At 48.4% G+C, this 18,176-nt stretch overlaps 1 protein-coding gene across 7 annotated transcripts in view; it reads right to left on the bottom strand.

Annotated features, from left to right (window-relative positions):
* Gria1 (glutamate ionotropic receptor AMPA type subunit 1) overlaps positions 1-17,911 on the bottom strand; it is a 371,033-nt gene extending 353,122 nt beyond the window's left edge. For 5 of the 7 annotated variants that reach the window (XM_017800408.1, XM_017800409.1, XM_008842331.2 and 2 more), the window contains exons 1-2: positions 17,301-17,685; positions 14,328-14,465 (exon numbers count right to left, since the gene is read on the bottom strand). In XM_017800408.1, coding sequence (XP_017655897.1) covers positions 14,328-14,465; positions 17,301-17,382 — 220 coding nt within the window. In that variant the 5' untranslated portion in view covers positions 17,383-17,685. Of the gene's footprint in view, positions 1-14,327; positions 14,466-14,833; positions 14,967-17,300; positions 17,686-17,846 lie in introns of those variants that run through there. The other 2 variants (XM_017800413.1, XM_017800410.1) reach the window with 2 other exon arrangements.
* Positions 17,912-18,176: the final 265 nt, after the last annotated feature.

The following is an 18,176-nucleotide window of genomic DNA, read 5'->3' as shown; positions in this document are numbered from 1 at the left end:
CCCCCCCCCCTTCTCCTCCTGTTGGTCTTTTTTCTCTCTCTCTCTCTCTCTCTCTCTCTCTCTCTCTCTCTCTCTCTCTCTCTCCAGTTCCATTCCCTCTCTATGAAGAGTGTCCCCAGGAAGTCTAGCCTCTGCCTGCATGCTCCAGGCTTCCCATCCTTTCACCCTTTGGCCGTCTGCTGTCAGCAATGGTACAGTCATCGTCCCTTGACTTGCATATGCGGCCTGACTCCAGGGCTGCCTTTGCCCCGCTGGACCAAGGCTGTCACACAGGTGTCCCGTGGCTACTTTCTTGCCTTGTGCTTTGGTGCCTTCCTGTGTCAGCTCTTTTCTGATTTTGAGGTCTGAGTTCAGAATTTACTCCTTGGAGAAGCTGCCCTTGACCATCTAACCTGAAGTGGTACAATTCTGATTCTGTTTCCTATCATGGTGATTGATGATTGGGCCACTACATCCTGTTATCTATCTCTTGTCTCTCTCTCTTAGGTGGGGAAAGAGAGAGAGAGAGAGAGACGGGTGTGTGTGTGTGTGTGTGTGTGTGTGTGTGTGTGTGTGTGTGTGTGAGAGAGAGAGAGAGAGAGAGAGAGAGAGAGAGAGGAGGGAGAGGGGAGAGGAGAGAGAGAGGACGGAGAGAAAGAGACCAGAGGGCAACCTTGGGTGTCATTCCTAGGCGCCAGCCACCTTGTTTGCAATTAAATTTTCACCTGGGGCTCACTGAGGCTGCGCTGGCTGGGCAGCTTGCCCAGGGATTCCCCCATCTTTACCTCCCCAGTGCTGGGATTACAAGCTTGGGCTACAGTGACCGGTATTGCACGTTGGTTTTGGGGCCTGAACTCAGGTCCTTGTATTTGTAAGGAAAACCCTTTATACCAAGTTCTAGCCCCTCTTCTTTAAAACCGTAGCAATGTTCTTTTAAAAAAAGATTTAATCTTACTATTTTTTAAACATTTTATTTCTTTAAAAATTTTTTTATTTATTATTTTTATTTTAACCGCTGAGCCATCTCTCCAGTCCCTTTGTTTTTATTTTTATTTATATTTTTTATGTGTATGAGTGTATTGCCTGCATGTATGTGAGTGCATCTGTGTCGTGCAATGCCGTGGAGGTCAGAAGAGGGCTTCGGATTCCCCTGGAACTGGAGTCAAGGACGGTTCATAGCTGCCATGTGGGTGCTGGGAGTCGAACCCGGGTCCTCTGCAAGAGCAGCCAGTGCTCTTAACCACTGAGCCATCTCTCCAGCCCCTTATTTCTTATTTTTATGTGTATAAGTGTATTGCCTGCATTATTTGCACATGTGTAAGTACTTCTGCCAAAGCAACTCACATGACCAGATAATATGAATGAGCTGCAGAAGGACTCTCTTTCTCCCAAGGAGTTGGAAGAGGAGCTGAAGAATTGCCAAATATGGGGCTGGGGAGATTGCTCAGTGGTTAGAGCAGTGCCTGCGGTTAGAGCAGTGGCTGCTCTTGCGGAAGACCTGGTTTCAGTTCCCAGCACCCCCATGGCAGCTAACAATGTCCTGAACTCCAGTTCCAGGGGATCTGATGCCCTCTTCCGACATCCGTGGGCACTGCATGACACAGGAACACATACATGCAGGCAGTACACACTCATGCACATAAAATAATAAATAAAATGTAAAAAAATAATTGCCATAATATAGTCTGTTCTATGCTCCATGAAAATCAGTGATTGACTCCACTAGGTAAGCCTTTCCAGCTGCCTCCTTCCTACCACTTCAATTCTGTGTCTGAGAATGTCAGCTTGCTGTCAAGCCCATGACCTGTGAAAGGGAATCACACCATGCTTCCCTTGAATAGGGACTAGCTTAAGATCTCAGGCCGTTTAGCTGAGGTTAAACCTCCTTCCTGTGATCCTGGCTCTCTCTGGCCCCTGCTCTTCAGGCCTAGGGAAGTTTTCATTTCTGCCAAAAACTAGAGGGGATGGAACAATTAGGAGATGGAACCATCTGGTGGTGTGGGCTTATCAGGTCTGCAGCCAAGTTTCCAACTGTGACTGTGAACGTGTTTGTGCACAAGCTGAGTGTGCAGACAACTGCTTTGTTGCTGGGAGAGCACACAGGTGCCTCGGGGTCTCTAGACCCTTTAGTCCTAAGGAACTTCCAAGAGTGGCCTCAAGGGACCACCCCTAGGGACACCCATCCAAGTGGACAGTATGGCTCCAAGCTGTTGAGTTTGCTTCTGGCTGCTCAGGGAATATCAAACACCCTTGACTGCTCCCCATCACTCATCAGCCTCAGGTGAAACCTTCTGCCCACCCTGACCTCTGAGCTTGCCTTACTGGCCTTTTTGGAGACTCTTCTAGCTTCTGGACCTGTGGCCGACACAGTTGAGCTCCTGGCTCTCTGAGTGTTCTACAGAGATGAACAGTAGGGGAGTTCCTGTGTTATTTGACCTACTGGGCATCCGACCTCTGCTCTGGGGTGATAGCACTGTGCTTTGCTCTGTCAGGCAAAACGGTCCCCTCTAACGTCAATGCCAGGTGTGTAGGCCAAGTAGACAAGAACCAGTGCTTTCAGGTGGGATGGCTATAGACGCGGCTGATTAGCATCAACATTGTTTGTCTCTACCACTGTTCCAAGCTCTAAGAATGATCATCTGTCTAAATCGACATCAACCCAGAGACCTCAGTATCCTGGCCACAGTCAGAAACGTGTGTGCCACTCTGGCCTTCTTCCATGGCCCCAGTCCCAGAACTTTATGTTGCTGACAGGAAAGAAAAGTCCTTCCACTGGAATTTTCACTGGAAAGAGGAGGCCTGCCAGTGCTGGGCTGATGTGTGTCATGTGTGTCCATGACTGCAGGGCAACCTAGAGGAAACCTAGGGCTAAAGATCCGGATGCCATGTCTCCCTCGACTCTAGACAAGTCCCTGAAACCAGAGAGAAACTCAAACCGAAACTATTCAAATAACTGGGTTCTACCATGTGCCACCAAAGAGCCTTGGCTATTCCCTACCTGCACACAGGGTTGGCCTTGTTCCCACGAACAAGGGTTTTCTTAAGGCAAAGGTGCTCAGTGACCTGCCTATCAAGTCCATCCTTCCAGACTGAGTTAGTGTTGCTAACATATTTGGACCAGGGATAAACTTAGCCTTGAGATTTTAATTTTTTCCATCCAGAAAATAGATTCATTCATAGATAATGACCACCCTCATAGGAAGACACTAAAGATTAATTAGTCACACTGTACTTAGGGTGCATTTATGTTAATGGATAAGAAACCTGGCTAATTATATTGCCCTGCCTTTCCCTAGGACTTCTGATCTCTCAAAGCTCTTTCAGATGAATAATAGAACTTGCTTGTTCTAATGACCCCAAGACTCTGCTTTTAGTATCTGTATCACACTTCTGGAAAATAACAGGACACATGACGTCTCAAGGTCATACTGCAAGTTATCATCTGCTCTGGCACAGAACTCGTTATCTCAAGTCCTGAATATACTACCCATTCTTCTAAGGCTCATGGCAAATAGTTCTACCAATCTTAGAGCCTATAATAATCAGAAGAAAATACATAGGATTACATGTTTATAGGATAGGGGTGGGGAGACAGCACAGTGAGTAAAGGTGCTTGCTGCCAAGTCTGACAGCCCGAGTTTCATCCTCAGGATCCACAGGGTGCAAGGAGAGAAGCAGCTCCTGCAAATTGTTCTCTAACCTGCACATGTGCCCACACATATCCACATTCACACAAAATAAATAAATAACTCACTAAATAAATAAGTAAATGTGACTTTTAAAAATTAAGGGGCTGGAGAGATGGCTCAGCAGTTAAGAACTTGCTACTTTTATAAAGAACCATAGCTAGATTCCCAGCACCCATGTTGGGAGGCTCGTAACTGCCTATCTTCAGTTCCAAGGGATCCAACACCCTCTTCTGGTCTCCTCGGGTATCTGTACAGACACACATACACATAAATTAGAAATAAATACAAACCTTTACAATTTTAATAACTGGGCTGGAAAGATGGCTCAGAGGTTAAGAGCACTGGCTACTCTTGCAGAGGACCCAGGTTCAGTATCCAGCATCCATATGGTGGCTAACAACCATCTGTAACTCCAGTTCCAAGGGCTATGACACCCTCTTCTGGCATCCACAGGCATTGTACATTGATGCACTTACATACATGCAGGCAAGACACTCATAAAATAAAAGTAATAAAATATTTTTTAAATAAAAAATGTTAATAAGCTACCACCCAAGCGAACAGAACAAAACTCTATTCAAATGGAAGTTTTTAGGATAATCGTCACAATGTTCTTTTTCAGAAAAAAAGAAGGAAATAAATTAGACACGCAGTAAAAGAATATGATGTAAATAAGTCCGGTTACAGATGTACAAGGAGTTTTTAGGATGGTCTGGACACAGGGGAGGACTGCCTTTGGGTCCCACGAGGCAGGACCAGGCAAACCAAGGAATGAGGAAAGCCCACCCAGTACACAGAGGTCTAGGACTCACACTGGAAGTACTCAGCCCTCAGCACTTCATACTGGAAGTACTCAGCCCTTAGCACTTCCAGCTTCCTCACCCGTGAAGATCAAAGGCCTCCATCATGGCACTGGATGGAGAAGTGACATGAAACCCACCATCATGCAGTCCTCATGATGCCTGCCTGTGGTGGCCATTCTTACCATCTTCATTTGAAAGAACCTGAAGTCCCAGAAAGGGGCTTCAGCTCACAGAAAGCACACAAAGTTCCACAGCCACCAGACCTTAGAAATCTTTCATTGAAAATGGAGCCTTCAGTGTGTAAGAGAGCGTGCTGTGTGTGCTGGATGCTTCGGCTGTCAACTTGACTCCCTGGGAAGAGGGCCCCTCAGTTGGGGGGATTTCTTCTATTGAATTGGCCTATGTCCATGTCTGTGAAGCATTTCCTTGATTGTTGAGTGATGTGGGAGAGCCCAGCCCACTTGGTGGTACCACCTTGAACAGGTGGTCCTAGGTTGTACAAGAAAGAAGGCTGAGCACAGGCCAAAGGAGCAAGTCAGTAAGTTCCTCAGGGGTCTGAGCTGCGGTCCCTGCCTCACAGGCTCCTGTGCTGCCTTCTCTCCATGATAGGCCGCACGCTGTAAGGTGAAATAAATCCTTTCTTCCTCCGAGTTGCTTTGGTCAGTGTTTTATTACAGCAATAGAAAATAACTAGGACACTGAGCATGCTTGAAGACCTGCGTTTAGATCCTAGTACCTACGTAAAAAGCCAGGTGTGGCCATGCGTAAGCCTATAACCTCAGTGCTGTGGGGGACATGGACACAAAGATTACTGGGGTTTGCTGATCATCAGCCCAGCTCGAAGTCCAGTGAGAAAGCCTGTCTCAAAGGAACAAGATGGGATGATGGACTGGACTCCTAACGTCTTCCTCTGCCATGGCCAGTGGTGTACATGCATGTACGCTTGCACATAAACCTGCCCTCCCCCCGTGCCCCCGGGTGCCCAATGCCTTATTTAGAGCCCTCGTAACCCTAGTCTGGAAGTTGCTGGAATGAGCTTTGGTGTGACTTACACCTGTCTTCCACCCCCCCGTCTTTTTAGCTGTCTGATGGTGGGAATTTACAGTGCAGCCTCTGGGAATCTCAGGACTCACAGCATCAGTGTCCCGCCTCAGCCCCAGGCCAGGCCTGTTCACATCGCTGCCCTATCACTCATTCAATTACCACGAAAGCACAGCGTCCTCTAGTAGAGACGATGTCGGGAAGGTAAAGAAAACGAGACCACAGACCTCCAGTTGCTTCTTTCAGTGAGCAGATCAGATGGAGATTAGGTGACTGAAGCCCTGGGCTGTGTGATGGTGCATGTACGGAATGGAAAGTACAAAGGGTCCAGGAGCAGAGGAGTCACACAGGAATGCAAAGATGGTTCAGTGGAGGTGAGGCAGAGGTGACCAGGACGAATTCCTTCCCTCCCTCCCTCCCTCCCTCCCTCCTTCCCTCTCTCCTTCTTCTCTTCCTTCCCTCCCCCCTTTCCCTTCCCTCCCTCCGTCCCTTCTTTCCTTTTTCCTTCCTTCCTGTTTTAGGGGTTCATCATGTAGAACCTTCAGGATAGAAGTAACTTTCTAAGAATATCTTTTATGTACAAAAGTACTGTGTTACAGAAAACCATAGGAATGCAGGAACTTGGCAAACTTAAACTTCGGTAGTTATAATGTGAAAGATAAACTTCCCGTTCTTTTTATGAACGTATCAACAACACTTGATAGACTGTTTATTGCTTTAAGCATGAATATTTTTATCTGCTATAACATTCATGCTACTTTTTAACTGCTACACATTCTTTGTTAATGGTTTCCTAAAAGCTCATTGTACATCTGTAACTGGACTTATTTACACCATCTCCTTTTACTGGGTGTCTAAATTATTTCCTTATTTAAAAAAATGTTGCGACAATTACCCTAAAAACTTCCTTCCTAAAATGGAGCTTGTTCCTCAAGATCCGACCTGAATGCGACGGCCAAGCATTTAAATAACATCTTCATAGCCCAGTCCAACGAACCCTTTGCTTTAAAAAATTATTTATTGTGCTTATGTGTGTGGGTGCAGGAGTGCCATGTTGTACATGTTGGAGGTCAAAGAACAAATTTGGAAGTGAGTTTTCTGCTTCCACCCGGCTGCTCTAGGGAACTGTACTCAGGTTGTAGGGCGTGGGGGCAAGAGCCTTTGTGTACTGAACCATCTCTTTAGCCCCCAGTCCCTCGTATGCCCCCAGTGTGGCACACAGGGACATGAACACACATGCATATCCTATCAGCCGTTCTGATTTCTACTCAAACGTTCTTATTTGGTAAAATCTGGACAGTTCCAACTGGAAGTTTCTCTTGTTCTGAGGCGAGAAAGGAGCGATAGAGAGAAGGGGGGTTTATAACGGCTTTTTGTTTGTGTCATCTTCTCCCTGATCCCTAAGGGGAGAATCAATGCCTAGTACATTTTATTTCCCTCCGTTCTTAGTGCAATGCTTGTAACAGTAGATGGAGATCATCTCTTTCATCCACTCTGACCAATTTGTAGTGTCTGCTTAGAATGCTGAAGTGAGAGGGACTTTGAGGTCACGTGGGAAAATCTGTCAAGAGTTACCGCTGCCTGCGGGGGTTTAGAAGGGGCAGATGGGGCAGCAGCCCCAGGGAGGAGCGATGGAAGTGCTCCCAGTGACTGAACACTTCAATGGATCTTAGCAGTTTCCTAAATGGTTCACATTACTTTGCCCCAGGCTCTGCGAAGAGAGCAGCCATGTCCGTCATCCCCACAGAGGCCTTTACCCAGAGGAAGACACATTTGCAAATAAGCTTCTGTTCAGAAAGGCTGCTGAACATCAACGGAAGAACCGAGAGTCACCCCTACAGGGTGACCACAGGTGAGGAGGATGAGGGAGCCCAAACGAATCAGTCAGAACTGCAGACATCTGTTATCAGCCAGGAGCGCCTGTGGGTGTCCTCAGGAGCTCTTTTCTCTGAATTGAAGAATTCCCTTCTGGGGGAGAAGAGAGGCTCTTAAGACTCAGGAAGTAAACAAGGCTTACCAGGCTTAGGAGATACAGAAAACCAGTGAGGAAGTTCCTGAAACTCACAAAATCCCCAAGGTCCCTTCCCAAGGGCATGCACCCAGCGTGCAGTTGCTGGGGAGAGATGTTCCTACCAGCCAAGCTGCTGCAAGTCCCACAGGGAGGTCCAGGGATGCGACTTCTGTGGGTTGACGTGTGGTGGGCTTCGTGGCGGTGCAGCTGCCTTTAAGTCACCTTTTCCTACTTCTGTAAGCTACGCAAATGCACTCACTGGTTCACTAAGCCAGACTTGGATGGGATCATTTCACTGGTCCACGGTCTGTCCTCTATCTGGGATGGATGGATATTTGCCCACAACTCTCCAGGAAGCCACACAACAGAGTGCAGAATGCACAGGCTCAACCCTCCAGCTCAGAAAACCAGTGCACGCAGAGTGGTTGAGGTGGAGGGGGGATACTGTGTCTTTACGCACTCGAAACACCCATCGCTGACGTCCGCTCCACCTTCAATGCTGGCTTGAGCCTCCCCCTTCCAAAGCCCCACCGTCACAGTCAGAGCCTCCGCTTTGGAAACCTGACTTAATCCGGAATCAGACTTCACCACAGTTCGGGCTCCATGGACTTTCCTACCGCTGTCCTCACCTTGTGAGAGGGAAAGGAAAGAGCTCATTGACTCTGAATCCCGCAAAACCGACTTCAAAGACTAAGCTCATTTTGTATAATGTGAAGACGCTTCTCATGCAAAAAACAGGTTGTTACATTTACCTGCAAAGTGTCTGTCAGAGGTTGAGCCTTCAGAAAGCTCTTTGCTCATTCCATTACAGCTACATTCTTTCTATTTCAAAAGTAAGTTTTTTGAGCAAGTGTTACATATTTTTTGTGTCTTTTACTATTTCTTACAAGGTGAATAATAGATACTAGGATGAAGCCATACAATACTGGCCACTAAAGGGGATAAAAATCAAGGTGAGTAGACTGATCTGGTCTAACCAATTCTCAGAATACAGGGGCCACATGGACAGCAGGGCATAGGGAGAACTTGCTAAGCTTGAAAGCTTGGAATTTGTATTTTAAAACAAGTACTTTTCAGCCCTAGACACAGGAAGTAAATAGGAATGTGTGCCCAGTGTTGCTTAATCCCTTAAACTTTTCAAAGATGCCAGAAACCTGAGTTTTATGCTACGTTGTTCAGGGCAAACCAAGTCCAGGGACTGTGAGGTGTGGGGTGAAGTTTACACAATAGTTAAGAGGTTGCCTGCCTGTTGCCAGCACCCACAGACTTGTTAGAACACTCCTGGGGGGCCCACATGAGTCTACGACAGGAGTGCCATGGTGGCGCGATGTTACCTCCACCTCTCTGTAATGCAGGCTCTCGGGATCTTTGTGCTGTGTGAGGGAGAGCCTGCCTCTTGAGGACTTTACATGTGTGTTAGGGACATTGCCAGTAGACTCAATACCACAGGGTATTACACATGGTCTCACCACTGAACAATTCATATTCTGGCTGTGGACAGAACTGACCCTCAGGGACTCCACACAGGCAACTCTGTAGGACAACTCCGTGGGGCCGGCAAACTCAGTGCTTCCGGGAGCCAGCAGGGGAAGAAAGAACTGGATGGGGTGGGAGGAGGTCGCCTGTCCCTTCTGAGGCGACATAGACTTAGCTCAGTGTAGCTTCATCTTTTAATTTAAACTTTCATTAGATGTCTTAATTATACATATTAGTGGTCTCACCATGACATTTCCGTACACGTATATAATGTATTTCGATTCTCTTCGTGCTCCGGACTCTGGCTGATCCCCTTCCTCTACCCAGTGGCCCCGCTCCTACCTCCAGGGTGTTTTTTTATAAATGCCCCGGTGAATTTCATAAGGATTGCTTTCAGGAGCGTGTGAAGGGTTTACAAGATTACAGGGGCCTTGTGAGTGGCTACACCACAGAAGAAAATGTTTGTTCCTCCCCCATCAGCCATTAGCTGCACACAGATCCTTGGGGGGATCCCATGAGCTACTTCCCGCGTCAAGAAAGGACGCTGATGAATCCAATCTTGTGCAGATTTTGTGCTGTCTTTTAAATTTTTAGGAAGATGGGACATCTGAATTTTAATGGAAAAATGTCATCATTTTTCAATGTCCATTTCTGTACCAGAAATGGCTGTGGGTAGCCATTTTGTGGCATCTTTTGTAGCATACAATCAACACCAAGTGGAGGAGCCCCTGGAGGCTGGAGCCGAGGAAGCCCAAGGCAATGTGTTTTGTTTTGCTTTCTGAGACAGGGTCTCCCTGTAGCCCCAGCTGGCCTGGAACTCACTATGTAGACCAGGCTGGCCTGGAACTCTCAGAGATCCACCTGCCTCTGCCTCCCAAGTGCTGGGGTCAAAGTGTGCACCACCACACCCAGGCAGCCCAAGGTAATGTGTGCCCCGTGCACCGCTGTTCCCTCTGGGCAGAAGGTCCCTCCTCCACCCTGTTTGCCCGCCCTCCTGGTCCTCTTGGGAAAACTTGTTTACCATTGAGAGTCTGCTGCTCCACACTGAGTGGTCAACCCTAGACCGCCCTGTGCCTCTAACACTACTTAGAAATGACTGCTAAGGCACGTACACCATTACATTTTAATTTTCTCTTCTAGGACACTGTTCCTCGCTGGGGATGAAGTCCTCTAGGGCAGAGGACATGTCTTAGCATTGTCTGCATTTCTGGTACTTAACATTATGCCAGGGTTTGGTTAAGGGCTCAGAAATGCTTACTAAAGAAATGGAAGACTTTTTAGATAAAAGAGTCTCTTATGATGTGCTACCCATACTAAACATTGCAGAACCCTTCCAGGGCCTGTGCTTGAATATTCTGATTTGGGAAGAAGAGACTCCGCTGCTCAGCCTTGCTTCAAACAAGCCCTCGGGGTGAATTTCCTGAGCACTGAATTTCAAGGCCCTCTTGCTAAACCATAGGCCCCACATGTGTGCAGTTTTGTCGGCCCTTACAGACCTACCACCTAGCACAGCATTTGCTAGGGCTGAATTCAGTGTGTGTGTGTGTCTCTCTCTGTGCGTGTGTGTGTGTGTGTGTGTGTGTGTGTCTGTGTGTCTGTGTCTGTGTCTGTGTCTGTGTTTGCATATCTGTCTGCTGAATCAGAATGAACGATGAATGAATAAATGGAGGAATGAGTGAAGGGGTAAGACTGAGTTTGTAAGGATGTTCCTCTCACTGGAACCCCAATTATTAGTGTCACTCATTCTTTTATTTACAACAAAGGCATCAAGACAAGCTGGACATTTGACCAGTAGATACCAGCTCTGTAGATGATCGTCTCCCCCACTCTGACTTTGTAGACTTGGAAGGAGACACTGAGGTTTTGGTTTTGGGGGTGCTGATCTAATTATGTCCCCTAAATGACGGCAGGTGAAGGATGGCCATCTCTGTGAACTGAATTCAGAGACGACATCAGACTCACCTTGGCCAGTGGCGAGGTTGCTGCCCTCCCTGCTTGCCGGTGCCCTGTGCCCCATGCCCAGTGTTCAGCAGTCTCCCCTCAGATCCCCTGGTGCTAAAGCCTCCAAGCAGGAGCCATCCCTGCTAGAGTCTCCCTTCCTTCCTCCACCCTCTGCTGGAGGAATAATGAATAGCAAAACGCACAGTAAAAAATTCAAGTAACTGCAAAAGCCATGAAAAGAAGCATTTGGTCATTTTCTGAAGTCGAAGCTGAATGGGGCAGTTAACTTAAGGTAACAACTAATTCATAGTTCAGAGAAACACAAAATCCCATCTGCATAATGCACTTGAATTGGTTTTCCATGTGTGATGAATTAACCGATTCTGTCCAGAACGGCTCTTCTCCCTTTCATGGTTTTCACTCGGTTCAAATTGGGAGAGACAGGCAGGTTTCCCACAGCGATGGACCGCGCAAACAGCTGCAAAGGATTCCCTGGCCACATGTGAAAGTTAACAGACTCCTCCAGGCAGACAGGAGCCACGCCACTGCTCCCAACTTGCCTCAAATTACCCTTTGGCCCCTCATCTCAGAACTAAAGGGGAGAAACTGCAGTCTAAGCATTGAATAGCAGTATTGCTTCTCAAAGCCTCCCCATGTGCCCCTCCAGAGCACAGTAGCTTTAAAACCAATGCTTAATTACACTTACGTCTACATTTCGAGGGTCTGCCTTGGTTCATAGCTTTGAAGAAACAGCGGAAGACTGAGGAAGAGGGAACTAGTGAAACCTTGTGTCCTGGCCTGTGACAGACATCAAGTTTAAGAACTCAGATCTGTCCACTGCTGGACCATGGACATAATGGGCAACGTCGCACTATTTCTACCTTCCTGGTAAACTCTTAGAAATCAAGTCTTAGGTTTCAAAGCTAACAGAGCAGAGACGCCACCTTGTGCCTTAGCATGTCTCCTCCCGGTCTGGCTTTAGTACCCTGCCATGCTGCTCTGTGTCTTGACACTAGGCAGTGAACATATCCTCCTGCAAGTTCTGCCATAGACAGTTCTCGGCCCTGTGAACTGAGTGTGCACATCTGCCATTTATTCTCGAGAATCCTTGTTGAACAGTGAACCCATTTGAAAGTCTGACCAAAGCCATAGAATATTAAAAAGCTATGGAGCCCCTTCCCTAAAGACATCTTTTTAGAAATACTGAGAGTGTGTGTGCAGGCAGTGTGTGCGTGTGTGTGTTCACATGTGAGTGAAGGCATCTGATTCCTGGAGCTGGTGTTTCAGGTGGTGGGAGTCACCTGATGTGGGTGCTGGGAACCAAATTCGGGTTTTCTGCAAGTGCAGGACACTCATAAACACTCAGCTGTCCCTCCAGCTCCAAAGTCAGCTTAGCACTTGCTTATGGACGGAGGTTTGTGCATAATCTTGTGCATAATATGTAGATACGTATTCAAATACTTCCTTCACAGACCTACTGCCGGCCACTTGAAGGGAAACGAGAGGTTATCTGACCACTATGGACCTACTCTGTCACGCTTGGTGGGGTGTTTTCATAGCACCACAGCCCAACAATGTGACCCGAGCTCCGTTTTTTTTCTGTGGTAGTTAATATTGATTGGTTGGATTTAGAAATGCCTTGGGCATTACCAAATCACACCTATGGGCACGTCTGTGAGGGCACTCCAAAGAGGATTAGCTGATAGAGAAGACCCACCCTGAATGTGGGCAGCACCACCCTATCGGTTGGGGTTTTGGATTGAATCGAAAGGAAGGAGGAGAGAGCAGAACACTCACGTGCCCCTCTCTGCCTCCCAGTCAGCTCAGCAGTGAAGAAGCAACCGCACACTGCTCCTGCCACCACACCCTCCCTGTGTCATGGACTGCATCCTCACACTGTGTGCCAGAATAAACCCTTCCTGCCCAAGCTACATATTGTCATCAGGTACTTAATTGTTGGGATCGTGGTCTTGGCAAGGTCAATAGAAGCTGGAATTGTGGGTAACAATAAATGAGGTTTTTAACCTCGGCTTTATCAATATGCAAAACTGCGATGTGTTTATCCTACCAGCTACTCTTGTGCAGACCCCAGGGGCAGTTTGAGTTTGTGAATGTGATGTAAGCCCTTCCCCCTCAGTTTCCACATCTCTCAGAGGACAGTAAGGATTCTCGGCAAGGCTCCTGTGAGGATTATATAAGTCGCCCTGTGAAAAGCTGGTATATCACACGGTCTGGTGTGTAGTAACTGATTAATAACCAACAATACACAGTTCCATCCATCTCTATGCCATCCTTACCCAAATCCCTCTGGTATAACTAACTCTCGGAATGCATATCAACGCTACCCTATGAGTGATCTTGAGGACAGGGGGAGTTCTGCGTTCTCACTTGAGACTTCAAAGCCTTGTCAGCAGAAATCGCTGAGGGCCCACCACCCAGCAAGGGACTGTGAAGACAAAGGAGGCAAGAGGTGTCCATCTCAGCCACTATTAGCTCAGCCGCTCAGGAAGCCAACTGCAGAGCGAGTTCCATCTAGTTTGGGGTGTGGAGTTATTCTCTCTCTAAAACTTTAAGCTTTCCCATTACATATTTCTACCAGAGCCTAATCTGCAGAAGGGAGATGTCTCCACTGATGAGTTCTGGGACTTTCATACGTCACAGTGACAGCCATACAACCCACCACCCAGATTCACTTTTTGGTCCCAGTTGCTAGTGGTAGTTGCACATCCCATTTTAAATGTGTCCACCCAAGCATCCCAGTCGTGTGACAGGGGTCAACAACCCACCGTACAAACAGTATAGATTGCTCAGATCCTCCTCTTTTAAATCTACAAACTGTTGTAAGCATTCAATCACTTCAAGCCATTTTGGAAATAGTCAGCACCAAGTTTCAATATTTATTAGTCACTTTCCCCAAATAGGAAACCAGATACACACCTCCTCACCCACCTTTCCTCATCAAGCTACAAGGACATTTTCCTCCTAACTTGGTGGCATGACATGACTTGGGCGTTTAAAACACAGTGTCCTAAAATCGGAACCGTTCCTGCTCCAGCTCAGAAGCTGTCTTTATGTGCTCCTCTTTCCACAGATGGGGAAGACCTCAGTGAAGAAAGCCACATGCTGTCAACCCAAGACCCCGCCAGGCTGGCATTTAAAGCTTGCTGACTGTGGAAAAGTGGGCCCGTTCCACCAGGCACCGTGGGATCTAAAATACCAACTGCTGGAATCACTCAAAAGCTCTGGGAATTTTCCTCAGAGGGCTCTCTCAGAAGACAAATGAGGACTGAGGACTGGAGATGTTTGCAACACCACCACCTACCCACAGGCTCTCTCATCGCTGATGTAGCACAGAAAGAAAGCTCAGAATCAGAGGCCATTACTTACATCTGTATGTCATCTCGAAGCTGTCGCTGATGTTCACAATATCAATCTGGGGGAGCAGCTTGGGGGGCTCTGTGAGTTGAGACAAAGCGAATCTAAAGGCCGCATGTTCCTGGGACTGCTGATTTGGAAATAATCCCCCTGTGAGGAGAGAAAAGGCAGGGTGGTATCTTGAGAGGAGACAGGTCTCAGTTCCTTAGCAGCCCGACCCAGAAAGCCCATTGCCTGTCCCCACCAAACCTACAGCTACAACCATCGTAATCAGCAGTGAAGAAGTGTTCAATCGGATATGGGCGCTGAGGCCTAAACCCTACAGATAAGCCCCTGAGACGGGCCCGGCATCCATCACTCTGCTGAAATGCTTGGCTCTGTGCCCCACGGCTCAGTGGAGGTCAGAGAAGACAGACAGGAGACCTGTAGCATTTTTCTTCTTCTCCCTCCTATCTGCAAGACACCCAGTGCCTCTGTTCTCACACACACAGACCCTCCCCGCATCTAACTCTTCTCACCTGGGCCCCATCTCTCACTCACAGAGCCTTGCAGGTGTTAAGAAGTGCTGCAAAGTGATAGAAATTGAGGGCCAGAACCCCATGGGTTTCTGCAGCACTTGGACTGTTTGCTGCTTTGGGTCTTTAACTCGGCAAGGCCTGTATGTAGTTTGACTATCCTGTGGCCTCCAGAGGTTTATTACTTATTTCTTCTGAGCACTGGGTTTCTTAGTGTTTGCCCTCCTTTGTTGCTTGGTTTCTAGCTGCCTAGGAATGCCTGGTTACATAAGGGCATCCCATGTGCTTCAGATGTGGGGTCTTAAGAATGTCAATAAGTCCTGACATCAGAGTCTAGCACAGGAAAGGCACCTTCCAGGGCTCCCATTCTGAGTAACACACAGGGGCTTAGCTTTGTATTCTGTATTCTTAGCTTTGTATTTTGTATTATGTATATATTTGTATGTGAGTGAACTGAAACACATTCCTGCAAACGGAAACCAGCTATTTCTAGGGACAGAACTATAGGAATGTTTACACAGAAGTTTATCTCTGATTGGCCAGGAATTCACAGTCCCCAATAATAAGCGTGTAACTTCTTGCGCAGTGGATCTGTGTTTGTTTCTGAGGGTTGTGCTGGAGATCACGTACGTAGAGAACTACGACCTCACAGCAGTGATGTTTGCAACATTTGTTCTACAAGTGGATGCTTCTCTCTTGTGTTTGAAAACCACAACAAAGGTCTGAGCAGTCGCAGAAGCAAACTGGGACCGAATGTGGTGAAATGTCCGCAGGGATGCACGAGCACCTGTGAGCGTGCCCATGCAAGCCTTCCTGTGTTTCAGCTCCCCTGATGGACACAGACTTAGAGAAAGCCAGTCCACATCTCCCCTGAGGAGAGGTTACAATTACCATCTGTAGTGTAGGGGCAATACTAACACAAAGCACACCATAAGACAGCACAGGTGACTTCCACACACACATAAGCCCTCATTATTAAAACTAAAAACAAAACAAATCACTCCTGATTTGGATGCTCCACTCTCTTCTCTTAGATGACCACACCCCAAACCCATCTCCATCCCCTTCCTCCTCTCCCTGCAGTAAACAGGAGGGAGCAGGTGGGAGGTGGGAGGCAGACACAGCCTGGGCTGCAAGGGAAGTGTCTCCCAAAGGAAGTTTGTGTGCAAGGCAGGAGAACACATACACATCAGAATACGGCTTAACAGGTGTCAGGAAACAAAGCAAGTTACTCCATGGCTTCTCCAACAGCACTGGGAGCCAGGGAGCTAGAGAGGCCCAAAGAGGTGCTTAGCAACACATGTGTGCCTTGCATCACATCCCCCCACAAGCACACTTGTACAAAGAGCAGAACTAGCGATGGAACTTTCCCTAGTAAGCTAGCCTCTGGTGGGGGCAGAAACAGAAACTGAGCCAGCCAAGATGCCTCAAAGCGTAGCAGCCTGCTTGATGCCCGGCACACAGGCAGCACTGAGATGCTGGTCACCCTGATCCCCCGGAGCCCCGCGGACACCCTTTGTTACTGGGGCCGTTGCTCCAGTTTGGCTGTTCCCCATGGTTACAGGGAACAGAAATACCTACTGGCTCCTTCATTAATAAAGGCAGGAGGAGACAGCTACCGATGATGGGAAATGGGGGAGAGGAAGGCATGTAGCATGTTGAAATCAGCCTGCAAGTTGAGAGGATGGATGGAGCCCTGGGATGGGGGCTGCTGACCGGAGGGGAGGGGATGTGTGTGTCTGCATGTGTAAACCCTTGTAGGTGTCTGCACAGGACACTGAAGAGGAAGGAGCAAGGGAGGAAAGAAAGGGCAGGCTGGGAAGTCCAGGATGGGGGAGTGGGGACCACATCCCGGCAAGGCAGATGGCAAAGGGCGGAGGAATGAGCTACAGGGGTCCAGAGAGCTGGAGCTACAGAGTGGGGCCTGGGGCATCATCTAAGCAGCTGCGAGCAAGCACAATTCATATCACTCCTTCTCAAAGAGGGGTCTCTTTCCCTTCCCCCAACCAGGAAATCTCCATCAGGCTATATGTGCATATATAACCACACACACACACAATACACCCACCATACATATTTATATACATCAATGAAAGGAGGCACTACCCACAGACCAAGAGTTAACTCCTTAAACTCAACCTCCCAAATAAAGCAGGATTATTTTTTTCCCTCTGTGGAGCAGTGGTTCCTCCATTTCACGCACTCGTTCATGCTTGGAGTGTGAGCAGTGTGTGTGTGCACCTGTATGTGTGTGTGAGAGAGAGAACACTTCCCCTGGGCCTGTCTCTGTATTAGATGAAGCCCCTCCCGTCCCTGTCCCTGGCAGCCTGGGGGTCTTCCTCCCATCCTGGCTTCTGATCACCAAGCACAACAGCTCCTAGTAAGTAAGGATAGGGTGAGAGAGCTCCCCTGCTCAAAATAATCCCTGGCCAGATCCCAAAAGTCCATCCCCAGCAGCCCCCTCACTCACCTATCTGGATATTGTTGGGGAAATTGGCACCCACGACCGCGCCTAGGAAACCGGTGCAGAAAAAGGCAAAAATGTACGGCATATTCCTTTTTACATTGGCGAAAAAGTAGCCCAGGTCCAACCATAGGTTTGCTATTTCCCTCCCCTTCCTTTGATTCCTCTCTCGCTCTGCCGACTCCTTGCCTCCTGCAGACCGCGCTCCTTGGCCTCCTTCCCTCCTTCCGTGGGGTTTGCCTCGTTCCCCTGGAATGGGAGCTGAGCACTTAAACTGCAGCGTTGCCGACTGACAGCCAGATTAACTGAGCCCAGAGAAGCCTGTCCTCTTGCTCGGAGTGCTAGCTCGCTCCCCCTCTCCCTCCGCTGGCTCTCCTCCTCTCTGAGCAGCCTGCCTCTCTCTCCCTCCCTTGCTTGCTCGAGCTCTCTCCCTCTCTCTCTCCCCCTCACACTCACACAGGCTGCAAAGCTCTCTATGTTAATACCCAGGAGCTTGCTCAGAGTCCCTGCACTGGCCTCCACTACCCCTCAGCCTCACCTCCCCATCCTCACCTTCCTCTCCTCTCTGCCGAGGCAGATGATGGAAGGTGGGGGGTGGTGTGTGCTCCCCAAAGGGGCGACTCACAATATCCTTCACTTCCTCCCCCACCTTCTTCCACTCTCTCTGCCCCCTCCCCCAGCCAGGGCGTGGGGTGGGATGCTATTGGGAATGTGGGTTCAGTCACAGGTCAGTAGGTGGCAGGGGGTCCCCACAGTAGCCCTGAATTCACCAGCAGCCCGATCTAGGTCACTTTTTCCAGGAGTGCATGGGCTGCACTGAATTTGTCTCCTGCACTCCACTGGCCCAATTATTCCTACAACTAATTCCCAAGGGGAAGACCC

Source organism: Nannospalax galili, unplaced genomic scaffold (genome assembly GCF_000622305.1).
Source record: "Nannospalax galili isolate Female #2095 unplaced genomic scaffold, S.galili_v1.0 scaffold940, whole genome shotgun sequence".
NCBI classification, from domain to species: domain Eukaryota; kingdom Metazoa; phylum Chordata; class Mammalia; order Rodentia; family Spalacidae; genus Nannospalax; species Nannospalax galili.
The sequence above is the reverse complement of the archived record's forward strand: the minus strand, read 5'-3'. Positions and strand labels throughout refer to the sequence as shown.